Consider the following 15,364-nt stretch of genomic DNA (forward strand, 5'->3'; position numbering starts at 1 on the left):
TTGTTCATGTTTTGTCATATGTTGATCATTTTGGAGCAAGGGAGAGAACAGTGGAGGAAGGATGAGAAAGTGCTGATGTTACTTTTGAGTATTGCCTGTTCACTTTTGTATAGACAGCTAAAATAGGAATGCTTTAAGAATTTACTTCCTGTTTGTCTAACTCTTAAATTTGAGCCATAATTCTACGTTCCGTTCTTATTCGTAGTTCCCTTATTCATTCTCTTATTCATAGTACCTGATGAAACACTGTGTTTGGAAATTTGGGGATTTGGACTTATCAGCTTTAGAAAAAGCTAATTTCATGAATTTTTAAATGAAACGATGAATGTCTCTTACTTCTTGGAAAGTGACTAACTAATTCTTTCTGTGTGCACCGTGTGGGAAGAGGCAGTAACAGAAGTGAAAGCGAATGCATTAACTGAAAAATCATGAAAAATCGATGAAAGATTCAGGTAGTTACATTGTATGAAGAGCAATTATATGTGCTTTCTTTTCTTTTCTTTTTTTGTTTTCAGTTTTCTTGAAATCTATAATGAGCGTGTCCGAGATTTGTTAAAACAATCAGACCACAAGAAACCTTACACTCTTCGAGTCCGAGAACACCCTGAAACAGGACCATATGTGCAAGGTGAGAGTGGGTTTTGTTGTTAGTATAAGAATTTCAAGTAAAGGTGTGTCAGGTCTTTACGTATCTACACATATGTTCCTCGCACGGTCTTATCATTTCCACTGTTGCCAACATTGAGTAGTCAATTTAAAATAGGTAGTTTGAAGGACTCTGAACCTTCTCAATAAAATAAATAGCATCCCAGCCCATTCATTATTCTCTGTTTCATACCGGTCAGCTAACACGTCAAACTCTACTGATGTCTTGCTATAACCAGGGCTGAGCAAAGGGGCAAGATGCCAGACCAGAACTTACTGGTGTGGGGATAAGAAGAGGAGTATGACTACTGCAATATTCTCAGGAAGGGGTGAATCTTATTGACTTGCACTAACTTGATGGATATGTGGATACTTTGGCTGCTGGAGGAGACAAAAGAATTGCATAAGGCATGAACTGAAGGTTTGCAGGAAACAGTAAGAAAAATGAGACTGAGGATGGGGCCGTAGTTGTAAATTGAACCAAAGGTTAATTTATTTACTCAATGAGTAACCAAAGACAGCAAAATGTTAAGCAGCTTTGATACCCAGGAACATTGATTTCTAGTTACAGTTTGGTTAAAGGAGAAATTAAGGCACTCTTGAGTCTACAATATGAGTATTGGTGCTGCTTTCTGGAGAATTTTTAGCTCCACATTGTTTCTGAGAGGTCAGACTTTTGATATCCAGACCATTAAATCCTGTGGTATGATATGGAAGTGAAACTTGCACAATTATTGAGAAGTCAGAAAGACATAAAACCTTCAGAAGCAGATTACTAAGATGAATTCTGGGCCACTGTGGGAATATATATCAAATAGGTCTTAGAAAATCTTTGAAGAACCCAGTACAGTAAATATAGTGGAATTCTGACCACGTAAGTGTGCAAGACGGGTGACAAGCTAACAAAATGCTCTTGAAAAAACATGGATATGGTGTTGCCAACCCAGGATGCTAAGGAAACTCCCAGTGATTGATACAATTAAACATTAGTTGAAATTAACTTAACCTAGGCCTTTACAGTCAGCATGAATAAGCCTATGAACATTTACCCTCCTCAAATATTTTGCTTGTTCATGTGAACGTGTATAATATACTGAAGACTTTGCCAGTGTCTGTTATCCCACTGGCTGGATATCCCACTCTGTTCTCTTTGCCCTTCCAGGAGTAAGTGATAAATCACACTCTTAATTCACACTTGCAGCAGCAGCCCCTCGTGTGGCCTTGTGTTTTCTAGGGAATCAGCTTTCACATCAGGTAGCAGAAGAGAATGGATGAAAAAAATATGTATTTTTTTCCTTTCAATTTTCTTTCTTGGTTTTAGTTCTTATCTTCTCTTATTTTTTTTTACTTGTAATTTATTTCCACTTTTGACTGGTGCATATACTTGAGGGTCTTGCATAGTTTTAATCTCGAGTTTGGCCATTGTTGCTTTGTAAATTGATTAGGGCCTAATGTAAAGTTTGCCTGCTACCTTGGATGTATCTGACCAATGACTGTCAAAAGGTACATTCCTCAAAATCAGTGTGCTAAATCATAGACAGTAGCTTTATAATGGAGATTGGAAGGAAGATCCTTTTCCAACCGATGCAAAAATTGGTGAGTTTGTTTAGAAAGTAAGTGCATACACTTCCTTTTTAGTACGCCTTGTCTCTCCAGTGGGCAGAATTCCAAATTTGCCTCTGGAATCGCTGGTTCTGAAAGTGCTTGGCTTGGCCACCAAGTGGATAGTAACATACTTGACACCTGGGAAGGACACATTTAATATGCAGAATACATATCACACAGAATTTTATTGGTCCTGTCATATCAGAGCAAATACTGATTTGTTCTGGCTTTTAAACATAGAGTTCTTGTCTCTCTTGTCTCATTTTGTAATTTCCCGTTGTTCTCCCTGGTTCACTTTTCTCCCTCTATTTTTCTTTATTGTGACATTACCTAGGTTTCTTTTTTAAAGAATAAGAATTGGAAATTAAGTTAATTATTTATGTCTGGATTTATAGAAGAACCCTAAACAGTTTGTTTTCTTAGGCACACAAGCTAAAATAACAGTAATAATGTATCACCTTTTGTCCAAGAACCTGAGGATGTGTTACCCACCTTTCATTAAGCGTTATCACCACGTTGTAAAATGGGCTGATGTTACCCACACTTTAGAGATTAAGCTGAGACGTGACAACAGATGGGGTGACTTGACCAAGTGAGTCAGTGATGGGGTGAAACCTGGCATTCCCAGTTCTCGTTCCCAGGTCACCTGCAGTGTCAGTAACAGTGCCTCTAAGGACTGCCGGTTGTTACCGGTTCCTCATCTGAAATAAGAAATCGGGAAGTGCTTCCCGTGTGCGCTGCCATGCACGGGGGGCTGTCTGGCACTGTGGTTCTTTCAGCTGTTTTTTCCCAGCACAGCAGCGTCCTGCTTAACGGAGAGTTGGAAAATAGATGAATTGATGGTCTCATTAGTATGGCAAACCATTCTTTGAAAAGTAGCTTCATAGACATTTGGCCTTTATTGAGGTCTTTCCAGGAATCTTTTTCTACCTGCTTGTTATCTGAGAACTTCATTGTTGGTGGGGTACAGATACTAATTATTTTCTTTTAGCAGCTGCTCATTCACCACACAAGAAAAGGTCTTTAAACTGCTTCCTTCCTTGGCAGTTTCCATCCCTTTTCTCAAGCCTGTGTCTCCAATGATTCCTTGGCTGCATATAATGAAGTTTCCATGTTTTAAAAGAAAATGAAGTTATAGCTGGGATTCAGAGGCTTGCCAATGGGCTGGCTTGCCTTTTGTCACTAGTCTGTCCTCATCTGGAAACTTCTAGGCTAAATCTGTCACTTTTCTTTTCCAGTTCTGATTTTTTTTTAATTCAATTTTACCCTTTTTGAATAAGAATTTTATACTTAGATGCAACTAAAAATTTTAAATAGAACAATTTATGTTAGAGTTCTGAAATATCCCTTCAGACTTCCTTTTTGATGAGATTTTGTGTTTTTTTAATATGAAAGTACAAAAACATGTTAACCTAAATAATATTTGCTGGTTTTGGACACATTATTAAAACCAGTGCGAATGCTTTATTTTAGAAGATTCTCTGTGTCTTCTGTATCTTATGACAGGCTCCAAAAATCTTTGTGTTAATGCTGTAAGAAAAGATGTATTTTTTAATGATAAATGTGATTCACATGTTTAGAAAAACTGATCTCATGCATGAAAAATGAAGTGATTTTTCTGTTGAAGGCATCATGGGTATTATTACACGCTGCTGTGAGAGCATGTGAATAGAAGTGATTTGAGGCTGATGTAACCAATGAATGGCTAGAGGCAACAGTCAGATGACATAGTTTTTTTTTTAGATACATATATAAAAATATATGCTAATAAATGTGTATGTACAGTTTACGCAATTAAGAACTGTAACAATTTTATTTGAGCCAATCTTTGCATCTTTTGGGAAGAGGGATCAATAAAGAAGATCTGTTTCATAGTTCCTTGTGGAACTGCACTCGTTGCTTCACATCGCAAACGAGCCGCAGTGAGAGAGGCTGGAAGTATTTTGCATGCAGGTGAGGAGTACGGTTAGCTCTGTTTTAATAACATGCTATTCAAGAAAATGAAGCGGTTCACAACGCTGGTACAAAATGCCCTTGTCAACTGCAGTAATATACTGCTGCAATCAACAACTGCTGATCTCTGTAATGAGGGCCATCTACATACTGAAGTCTACAGCAGTTTTATATGTAGTCCCCCTGTGAGCGACCACAGTGAAGAATCTGGTTTCTAATAGGTGGATGGCAGAGGTCAGACATATCCACAAAGTTACGAAAAGGGCAGCTTGTCTTGTATCCCCCTTCCAGGCAGTGTGCTGTGTGGGAGGGGTTAAAATGGTGAGCATCAGGCAAAGCACAGACATTTGCCGTTATCTCCCTGAGATCCAGTGCGTTCAGGACAAGCGTCTGTGTTTGCCATTTGCAGCAAAGGCTTGCAGGCTCCCCCTTGCACTGCGGGTATGTGGTTGGCGTCAGGGATGTCCAGAGTACTGTTAGCACTCGGAAGAAAAACAAACAGAGGGGAAAATCGGAATTTAACCCCTTTAAGGATGCTTAGTTGCCCTGATATTAGGGGACAATGCATTTTCCATTTGCAAGTCCAGTCAGCTCCCAACACTAAGTATCTTGAATAGTTCCCAGCCCATCGTTTTTCCGCGAAAAGGGTGTGAGATTGTAGCCTTTAAAATGCTAAAAGTGTTTCAGTCCTTCGCGTTGGAATTGTTTCAAGCCTCTCCCTCACAGATGGTTGCACTGTTAAGGAATCAGCCGCTCTTAAATCAGGAAATGATGCAATCTATTTTGTTACTCCGAGACACGTTTCTGGGGGAGATTCTGTCTTGCTCTGAGGCAGATTTCTAGATGAGCAAGAGTTTTCAGTCTTTCGATAGTACTTGAAAATGACCTTTCTTTTTCCAGCAGCCAAAAGAGCATTGTCATTTCAAACAACATTCACAATATTTCATTTACCTTATTGTAAAACAAATTATTATAGAAGTCTGTGCTAGATTCAGTATTTCAGTGCTTTTGGAAATGTAGGTAGGTAAGAATTTCCTCTGTCCCTCCATTATATAATTAGTGCTTTTGTCAGTTAAATAAAATCCTGAAAAACGGTCTGGGAAAACAATATATGGTAGTTTCCATATTCTGTGTTTGAAAGTCCTAGTGCTATTTGAAAAATAATGGCCCTTTTTCTCAAATGGAAAATGTGATGACTTCTGGAATTATTGTATTGGAAAGCTACACTAGAGAGTAGAAGAAACGCTTTTCTTTGAAAATCATCCTATACTTTGTGTGTGTGTGCATGCATGTACACTATAGTTATGGGATTTTTTTTAAGTGTAGGTAATCCAAATACTTTTTTTTTTTTCCTGTATGTGTATCAGTTGTTAAATGACTAACATAAATTCCCGTCTTTGGGCTAGATTTTGCTTTCATTTAAAGTTGAGCAAGGCATTATCATCAAAGGAGAGAACCTCTCTAACAACATCAGAAATAGTCATTTCAGTCAGGTTGAATTTTTAAATTCATCCTGACTTACACTCTGGCTGTAGATAAATTGTTTGATCCAAATAAATCACATTTTTTCAATACTCTGACCTCTCATCCACACTGTTGTGGCCTACAGTAAAACAAAACAAAACCCAAATCAGTGCAGTAGTGAAGTGAAGAAAATGAATAGCCCTGGACTCCAAATCTGAGATAAAACATTTAGGAAGGGACTGTTTTACTAGGGTGCATTGCATGATAAGTCCTGCTTCACAACTCGGGATTTTTTTTTTAGGAGTCTCTGCAGTGCAAATGATAAGTTATCATCACCAGAAAATGCAAAGGAGACATTAAACTGGATTTATGTGAAATACGAGCCTGTCGAAGTTAATTTTGTGTCTCTGCTGGAATCTGCATTTTGTAAGGTGCTGGCAATGCAATTACAGCATAGCAGCGTGCTGCCCTCCACTGGGGCTACATTAGTCACAGCCACCATTCTGCTACAGTAGGCTCTGCAATGCAGTATTTCGCTCATTTGTTTTTGGCTGGCTTTTTCCTTAAAAATGAAATCAAATTGAAAAAAATCCTGAAAGCGGGAGATATAAAAGGCCACATGTTTCATGTCATGATTTGGATACCCTCTGGGGAGAATAGAGAGCATCAGGACTCTAAGTGTTGCAGGCTCAGTGCTAATTAAAATGAAGTACCTGCTAAATATTCTACACAGGGGATGGTTCCTAATTCTGTGAGTCGTGTGAGCAGAACCATTATCCAGAGGCAACAGCTAAAAGCTCCTATACAGGATATGTACCCAATTAATAGTGGTGACATAACTGCATCACCATGAGGAGTTTTCAACTATACCATTTTTCAAATATCATCATTCCATTGATGAGTTGGAAAAAGGTCCATCCTTTCAAGGTGCAAGGCATTTTTATACTAATGTCACTGCATCTGAAGGATGGACTACAATGTTTTATTTTAGTTTAGTTTAGTTAAAATAGTTACACTAGTTCAGAGACTACTTGTAGAATAGGCAGGCATTCCAGGAGAATGTCTTTATGCTCCAGATGTTGGGTAAATTGTTATTGTGACTCCCCAAAGATTAATGAAATGAAGTGACTGAAACTTTCTGAAAAAATTATGCATTTAACTCTTTTTAAATGTTTGGCAGGATTGTCTCAACATTTAGTTACAGACTACAAGCAAGTTGTAGAACTTCTGGAGAAAGGAATTGCTAAAAGGTATTTTATAAAACAAATAAACCCCATCTTTATTTAACACTTCTCTTTCTCCACATTTTGATTCCATTGATGTCTGTTTTTTACTGACAGCATTGTTGATGCTTTGTGATAGGATGTCAGGTTTTATGATCATTGCCTGAAAGATGCTATATATCCTCATATTATCCATAATCATAGCTACAGGGGCTCACAAAGTTGTTGTTTAACACATTTCTTCAAAACTCTACCCACAAAATTCTGCCATCTGTCCGGGATAAGAAAGGTAAGCCAGGAAGTGTTTTTGCCATAAACGGTTTTGCTTTTTTCCTCCACTTGCTTGTGGCACTTTAGACTGTATAGCTTTCAACTCACTGTTAGTGCAACTTACTGATTTATAGCTGCTGAAAAGATAATATGTTTTTGTTTAATTTTTATGCAAGTATTTAAAATTTTTACACTAAATCATGTACATGGTTGCTACGAGAGAACTGTGGGAACTGGCATGCCAGTGAAATTGATGACCTAAGCTCATGTTAGTTGAGTGATTTTTTTCCCCTCTTTCTACAGGTAGCTTTGGATACCACACAACTACCATTAGAGTGATGGAAAAAGAGTATTATTTCAAAAGGAGAATCCTCCAAATACAAATCACAGTTCTAAGATTAATATTAACTCTTATGATAAGGGAGGTTGAAATGTTAGAATATCAGTGGTGCTGCCAAGTAAATAAAAACTAAGCTGCTTTATGACAAAGACAGAATATGCAGCAGGATTAATTTTTGCTACTTATGCTTGTACCAATCAGTAGATATAACTCTGTGATAAAAAGAGAGCTTTTCAAAATAATAACAGAATTCTAGTCAGTCTACTAGGGTAATGCTACGGTGGTCTCGTTGCTACAGAAATAGAAGATGTGAACAAAATCGCTGGTTCAGTATTTTGGTTGTAGGTTTGTATGTTGCTGAAATTTCAAACTTTGTCATTTGCATGAAACCAGGCAACTTCTTTCTGGGTAACTTTTCAAAAACTTATTTGGAATATACAGAAAATATCTATTTACCTGCAGTCTTTATTTTTATCAAATATTCTGCAGAGTATTTATTAGCCCATTGTAAATGCAATCAAGGAAGCTTCAAAGCTCTGTAAACTGGGATGTGCTGCCCAATGAGTGTCGGCAGGATCTGCGTGCAGGGCAGGAGAGGGGAGCAGGCTGTGTTCGCCCCGTGCTCCCCGAGGCAGGCGAGGAACAGCTGGGGCGGGAGGGCTCCAGGCCTAAGCAGGCAGGAGAGAAAAGAGGGGAAGAGAGAAAAGAGGGGAAGCTGCCCTTGAACATAGGGGCACGTTTCCTGGAGGAGAGGGCAGCTCCTGTACTAACACGGAGCAGAAAGTCTTTCTTCTAAGTGTTTCGGGTTGTGTTGTTTTGTTTTGTTTTAACCAGGCTGTCTCTAGCACTACCCTGGCTATGACTGTCTGTTTTAAAAATAAACAAAATATGATTCGTGATATGTACTCATTATTGTTATTGTATCTGGCATAGCTGTTAAGCTTTTTTTTTTCTCTTGGCATTTTGCCAGACCCAGTCTCAGACGCTTTAAAATAAAATTTAAAAAAATGCATTAAACATTTCCAAGCTTTCGTAAGCTTTTCCAAAAGCATAGCCTTGCTGCTATGTAAAGCAAAGCAACCAGCCAATATAGATAACATTACTAGAACAATTAAAAGTAGTAAACCACGCACCATATGCCATCATAAAATAGAGTATCTGAAAAACTGACATGAATGTTCTCCCATAAAAATGCTTGCATGGGATATGAATAGTTGAGATGTTGTGAACTTGCCCTCCAATCACCCTGTATATTGAAGGAGGTGAGAAACTAGTACTAATGTTTCTCCCTTGCTTCCTCCTCCAAATCCTGGGGCACTTTCTACGTTCTCTTTTGCTTTACAGACTTGAGTGCTGTTCGTCATATTTGCTGCCCACTGTAGAGCTGTTTGCTCTCTTTTGCCCTTTACCTAGTTGTCATTCTCCTCCAAAAGCTGGACATCAGTTAACTTCCTCCTGCTTCCTCAGTTTAGGCTCCTTTGTTGTTGCGACGTGCTGGGCTGCGTACAGCTCAGGCAGCAGCGCGGAGCGCCGGCTTTGGCCAAATCTGTGCAGTCAAGGCAAGCTGCAAGAGGGACAAAGGGAAAGAGCTGTGAACCGGCCTGTGCCCTAGGCAAAACCTGGCTTTCTTTGCATTTGTGTAACCAAAATGACAGCAAACAAACATAGAGTTTCCAAAAGTCTGTGCAACAGAGTCAGTGGAAGAGTGCCACTGCTCCTCCTCCCTCTGCCTCTGGGCCTGCCAGCCAGCCGCGCATTGCCGAACGCGTTGGGTTGCGTGGCTGCTCTGTCCACACAAGGGAAGCAAGCAAGTGAATACGTGAATAATTGCAGCATTTGTTTGATACAGGTAGACTGAACTAATCTTATTGAACTTCTCTAGTGGTACAAAACTACAGTAACAGCCCCAGTGAAAGAAGTGAAACCAAAAAGTTGTGTGTGACAACTACTGTATTCTCAAAGCTCCATGTTCCTCCGTCTTCAGCACCATCCCTGTGCAGCATTTGCTGTTTGTGCTTTCTCTGGGTGCAGGGAAGCAAGCCTTCGTGACTGAACAGTTTGTCCTTCTTTCTAGGATCACAGCAGCTACACACATTCACAATGCCAGCAGCAGATCCCATGCTATCTTCACCATCCACTACACTCAGGTTAGCTAAAAATAATCCAACTTCCTTTTCTCTTTACTCTCAAAAATCATTGTTCGGTGTGTCATGCATTGTTTAGTTGCCACTGTTTTGTGTTACTTGTAGTAATCTCAGCGGAAACTGTTACTTATTTCCTTCAGATCACACTGCAGACGTGTTTCCTACACTGCCTGATGTCTTGAGTATTTACTGAAGTATTCTTGTTCCTTTATGCAAGTCGATAGTTAGAACTGATGCCAAAGACTCACTGCAAAAAGAAATACTTAAAGTTTTAAGTAGCCCTTTTGAATGCAATGCCCCTTCTACAATGCTGTGAAAATTACACATAGAAAGGTCTAAAGCTACATTTTGTGACATTCATTTAGGTTCCTTAGTTTAAGTATAGTATTACTTTAAGATTTACCAAAATTTTGTTTCTGTCCAGCATTTTGTCTGTGCTCATCTCTTTAGCATTTGGCACCCAGTGCGCTCCCAGAGACAATGAAGCCTTTCTGCACAGGAATTATATCCTTCCCTGGCAGGGAAGTGTTTCAGTGATCCAATAGACCTTTTCTGTCTCACACTTCTAACATCCTGTAATCACAGAACGTTTTGGGATATTTTTCAATAGTTTACAAAAGAACTTTGGAATACGTTAGTGGAAAATAACTTTGTAAGATCTACAAGAGAGTCTTTCACAGTCACTAGGCAGTAAAGTTTTTTTCGAGAGGAAATTGGCATAAGAGGGTAGTTTTTGTGTCAGCTGAGAAAGCAGTTGAGTTAATGGTTTGACCATAGTGGCCCGAGATTACAAAGAAAGTGAGTGGCACAGTCAGATGTATAATCAGTTTCAAACAAAAGAAGGCACCTATTTTATTGTCATTAAGTAGGAGGAATAATCTTCCTTATTCATATTTTTATCTTCAGGCCATATTGGAAAACAATCTCCCCTCTGAAATTGCAAGCAAGATCAACTTAGTGGACCTTGCAGGCAGGTAATAATATAGTGAGGGAGTAAAAAGATAATGTTCTGGGCACATGCTGGTGTTACTGGCTTAGAAGTTGGCATTTAATATTTTAAAGTTTCATTACAATAACAGTAAATCTAATTTTTGTGTGTGGTAACAAGGCACATTGGGTTAACATTTTATCTGTCATCCGTTCTTCTGTATTGGGTATTGGATTTCACTGCAGAAGGGAATTCCTGCATCCTCAGGTCCAGTGCTTTGCTGTTGCAGACATTTAGCCTAATTCCATTCAGAAACTGCTACCCCCTACTCTTAGTAAGTGGCTTTTCTAGTAACTAGTAGAGGGTTTACCAAATCCGAGCTTGAAAAGAGCAGGCTAAGAGTGTGCTCCTCATGGCCGCCTAGCACAGGAGGGGGGAAATCGTCCTAACACAGTGCTTGCGTCGCTTGTGTTCCAGCAGCTCCTAAGTCCCTGAGCTCAGCTACACATCTCAGTGAGGAATGTGTGGTTAAGCTGGATGTGACAGAGAACAATAAGGTGGAAATTGTGCAGAACATGACATTTTTCTTTCTCAGGAATGTAAATTGCTGTGGATATCTGAGCACAGAGAGTAGTTTTGAGGGGATATATAGTTTTTTTCCATGGAGCCATCTACCCTTACAAAGTTTTCTAATGTAAGTTGTTTTCTTAGAACCACTATGATTAGGTTGTCCAATTCAGGCTTGAACATATGTTTTGATGGGTCTCTAACAGTAGTTTGTGCCAATGGCCTTTGACAATTATTTGGGCTTTTTGAATCAAAAGAGCAATGTTTCAATTAAAGTGTTCAAAGTATATTTGTTTTTAACTGCAGAGCTTGCAATTTCTGTTTTGTTGTATGTCAGAAAAAGGAATGATGCTTTCATATTGATTAATTATTAAATATTTTTATTTGGTTTGCATTATTTTTCGCATGCTTGTGTGCTTCAGTGAAAGAGCTGATCCCAGTTACTGTAAAGATCGAATTACAGAAGGTGCCAATATTAACAAGTCATTGGTTACACTTGGGATTGTCATCTCTACTTTAGGTAAGCATACTAATTCTTTATGTTGAAGGATATTAATAAAACCATAGGACTTACTCCCCATGTGCTGTGTTTTAATCTTTATCTATGTTTACAACAAGAAGCTGAGCAGAACAGATGTGTGGCTTCTTCATAAACTATAATAACATTTAAGAAAATTAAATAGCCATGGTAGGAAAAGATAACTCCTTTCATGAGCTCTGTCATGTTTTTCTTTCAGCACAAAATTCGCAGATGTTCAGCAGCTGCCAGAGCATAAACACCATAACGAGCGAAGGGGAGAGCAGTCATGCAGGCAGCCCCTCCACAGGCAGCATCAGTGGGACCAGGCGACAGGCTTACATCCCATACCGTGACTCCATCCTCACCTGGCTGCTGAAGGACAGTCTGGGGGGCAACTCCAAGACCATTATGATGGCCAGTGAGTTTGGTTTCTACTCACTGTTAAATTTTTGCGCTGTATTAGCCCCGTAAAATACATCTTTACTGAGGTGCAAAGTCAGCTATGTCGCTTATGAAAATTTTCACATGGTCAGATTCTAAGTACTTCATAGGATATGCAAGGAGTAATCTTATTAAAAGGAAGAGGTGTGCTGATTGTGCATGAAGTTAAGCATAAGAGATGAGTCTTTCCAAGGTTACAGCTTTGATTTAATGTGATTTGCTCACTTATAAATAGAATCTGGAGAAACCAGTGTCTGTGAGCTTGATGAAATATCCCTAAGGATATTTTTGGTTTTGTTTTTAAAGAAGCCAAACTAAAAAATCCGCATTTTTGAAAAGTGCTATTTTAAAGAGATTGCTTTTTTATAACACCAGTGCTTGTGTTCTCTCTGTAGCTATCTCTCCTGCCAGCTCCAGCTATAATGAGACTATGAGTACATTAAGATATGCTTCTAATGCCAAAAATATAATTAATAAGCCCAGAGTGAATGAGGTGAGACTTTGAGCTCTGCTTTTCATTCTTGTTCAGTATTGTTGGGTGTATTCTTTAACTGTTATTCAGTATATGTGCACTCTGAATAAAAGTCATACCTCTTTTTCCCATGTTAATCAAAGCTCAATAGGACCCTGGATATTACAGAAATCATTTCTTTAATTCACTGCAGCTTAAATCATTTAGAATTTCACGCCTATTAGTTGTTCTTCTCTGTCCCTTCAGTTTCTATCCTTCTTCTCTTTGAATTGTTATGACACACATGTTTACTCTGTGTCTTTATCCTAAATATGGGCAGGTTTACAGATCTGTTAGGATCATTTGTTACTATTTAACTTTTTGTTATAAATGCACAACCCTTCCTTTAGGCATGTTAAAAGAACGCTGTTAAGGTTGCAAAGTCAAGAATTCAAAAGTTAACATGCCAGGATTTAGGTTGCTTGTGTAGTCTCAATCTGACCTCTTTTCAGTACTCAAAATGATGAAGTCTTTAGATACCTGCGTACCACTTTTGCCACAGAAGCCCAGCTTCATTCATTGGGTATGAACTGTGACCGTGTGGTAAATTAGTCTGTTAGATTGTGTAGGGGTCCTACGCACACTGCGTAAGTTAATACATGGCAGGGTGTTAGTCTGATGCTGCCCTGGAGATCTGAATTCTGTCCTTGCCCTGCTGTGCAGTGCTAGTTCAGACACTTAAACCAAACTTTTAATATGTATGTGTTCCTCATTTTTCAGTCTTTGTTCCACATTTATGGGACAGGAAAATATGAACACTCCCAATCAAAGATGTACTGTCAAAATAGTTTGACTAGCAGTTGTGGAGTTCTTAGTGTAGTGATGAGAACTAAAAATATTCTTGCTGCTTCCTGATGAGAGCTAAAAACTATTCCATGGGGAAATGTGTTATTCTGTCTTCACAGCTAAGTTCAAATAGCACATAGTAATCAAAATCTGGGACCACACATCCTAGAGGTATAAAACTCATGAACTGCTGCTCTTCAATTTAGCATTCGTCAACTTGCACTTTGAGGAGGCTGCAATCTTGCAGTGATTGTGTAATTTAAGGACAGCATATCCTTTTAAGGAGACTGATTTAAGGTTTCACAAGAATTCTTGATTCTAGCATTTCCTAATCTTTGAGTACTTGACTTTACACCTTTACTAGTTCCCTTCACTAGGGAACACTATAGAAAAGCAAAAGATGTCATTGTGTTAGACCAGATTTGCAGCTTCTGATTTAACAGCAGAATTGGACTATTCATGCAGGATGTCTCTCACTTGACTCAGGCAACCTTTTTTATTTACTATAATAAAATTCTTTAGGACCTGGGTTTTCTAAAAGCCTTCTCCTCTACTTTTTCCATATACCATGAAGTTCAGTGAGATGACTTCCATGAGTAAATTCTCTTTGTACAGCTCCATGAATTAAACTCCAAGTTATCTATTCCTATTCTCTATTTAAAAAGTGTATTTCATTCTTTGGACCCTGTGCTTTCATGATGGTCTTTATGTAATTTACAGTTATCTGAGTATTTTACGGTATTCCAGTAGTTTCTAGGTCTTTGGAAATAAAGTTCGGCCTGGGTGCAACAAAATTTTATCCTTAGATAAAAGTATAAAATCTTAGGGATCTAATTCATTTATTTGCCCTCCTACAGATACTCTATTAAATCTTGAGCAAGAAGGAAACCCTTCTAATCGAGGGTTTCCCAAATTTAATTTGCAGCAGTATCACCAGCACCTATAAGAGAAGTTTTTAGACGTTACTAGTGGCGGCAATAGTGTGTTTGATTTTGGCAGCAGCAGTTCTCAACTCTGACAGGCCACATGCAAGTAAACACGGGCTTCTGGGAGCAGCCTCTTGTTACATACAACTTCTCAGCCTCTCAAAACAGGATCCCAACCTGTGTCCCCTTGCTCTCTTACACACCCCATACTAGACACTTAACTCCATCCCTTCAACTAGTTGCCTCCTCCTCCTTGTGGCAAACTGACCTGAGCTAAATTGTCACTGGCAGCACAGAGACAGTTGACTCAGTTTCCCTGAACTATCTGCAAAAAGCTGGTTTCCAGCAGCTGCCCGTGCAGAGGTGCTTCCTCTGAAGGCGAGGTAACTGCCTCCACATGAGCAGACAGAAACTGCTTTGTGCACCACTTGTAAGGGCTTTTACTAATGTGGTTGGTAAAGCTCTGACTTAGTCTGCTGTAGCCTGATTTTCTCACCTGCAAAACAGAATTAACAGCGTTTTCTGACCTGATGGGGTTTTTTTGAAGTTAAATCCATAAAAGTAGTATTGTGCCCAGCTATTGTGATGATGGGAACAAACGTTGTGTTAGATGTGTGCTCAAAAAAGAGAGGAGATGAAAGTCACACGAAAAGAAACCCCCTAGGAGCCACCTGCCCCTGAGCAGCAAGTCCCAGGGGCCTGGGAGAGTGTAATGGGAAATACTGTTGTGGGTTTGCCTGTTCTTACTTACTGTCACCTGCATCTGCTCCTGGCTTTTGGATTTTTTCCAATATCTGTGTCTCAATGTTTCAGGATGCGAATGTAAAACTGATCAGAGAACTGCGCGAAGAAATTGATAGATTAAAAATGATGCTGCTGAGCTTTGAACTGGTACGTGTGAACTCCTCCCAGCTGGAGAGGTGCTGGTGCTCTAAGGAGCTACAGCAGCATGGTTTCCTCTTGTCTGTTTACCTTTCCAGCTTTACTGTAACTATAGGGAAATTACATTGTTCTTTGAGTAATTTCTAAGTGATTATAAGG

At 39.1% G+C, this 15,364-nt stretch overlaps 1 protein-coding gene across 1 annotated transcript in view; it reads left to right on the top strand.

Moving 5' to 3' along the window:
- STARD9 (StAR related lipid transfer domain containing 9) overlaps positions 1–15,364 on the top strand; it is a 115,312-nt gene that overhangs the window by 56,581 nt on the left and 43,367 nt on the right. The window contains exons 7-14 of the mRNA XM_067296498.1: positions 516–628; positions 6,848–6,917; positions 9,575–9,647; positions 10,551–10,618; positions 11,562–11,659; positions 11,877–12,077; positions 12,496–12,593; positions 15,137–15,214. Of these exons, the coding sequence (XP_067152599.1) occupies positions 516–628; positions 6,848–6,917; positions 9,575–9,647; positions 10,551–10,618; positions 11,562–11,659; positions 11,877–12,077; positions 12,496–12,593; positions 15,137–15,214 (799 nt within the window). The remainder of the gene's footprint in view (positions 1–515; positions 629–6,847; positions 6,918–9,574; positions 9,648–10,550; positions 10,619–11,561; positions 11,660–11,876; positions 12,078–12,495; positions 12,594–15,136; positions 15,215–15,364) is intronic.

The sequence above is a fragment of the Apteryx mantelli genome, chromosome 4, assembly GCF_036417845.1.
Source record: "Apteryx mantelli isolate bAptMan1 chromosome 4, bAptMan1.hap1, whole genome shotgun sequence".
In the NCBI taxonomy this organism is placed as follows: Eukaryota; Metazoa; Chordata; class Aves; order Apterygiformes; family Apterygidae; genus Apteryx; species Apteryx mantelli.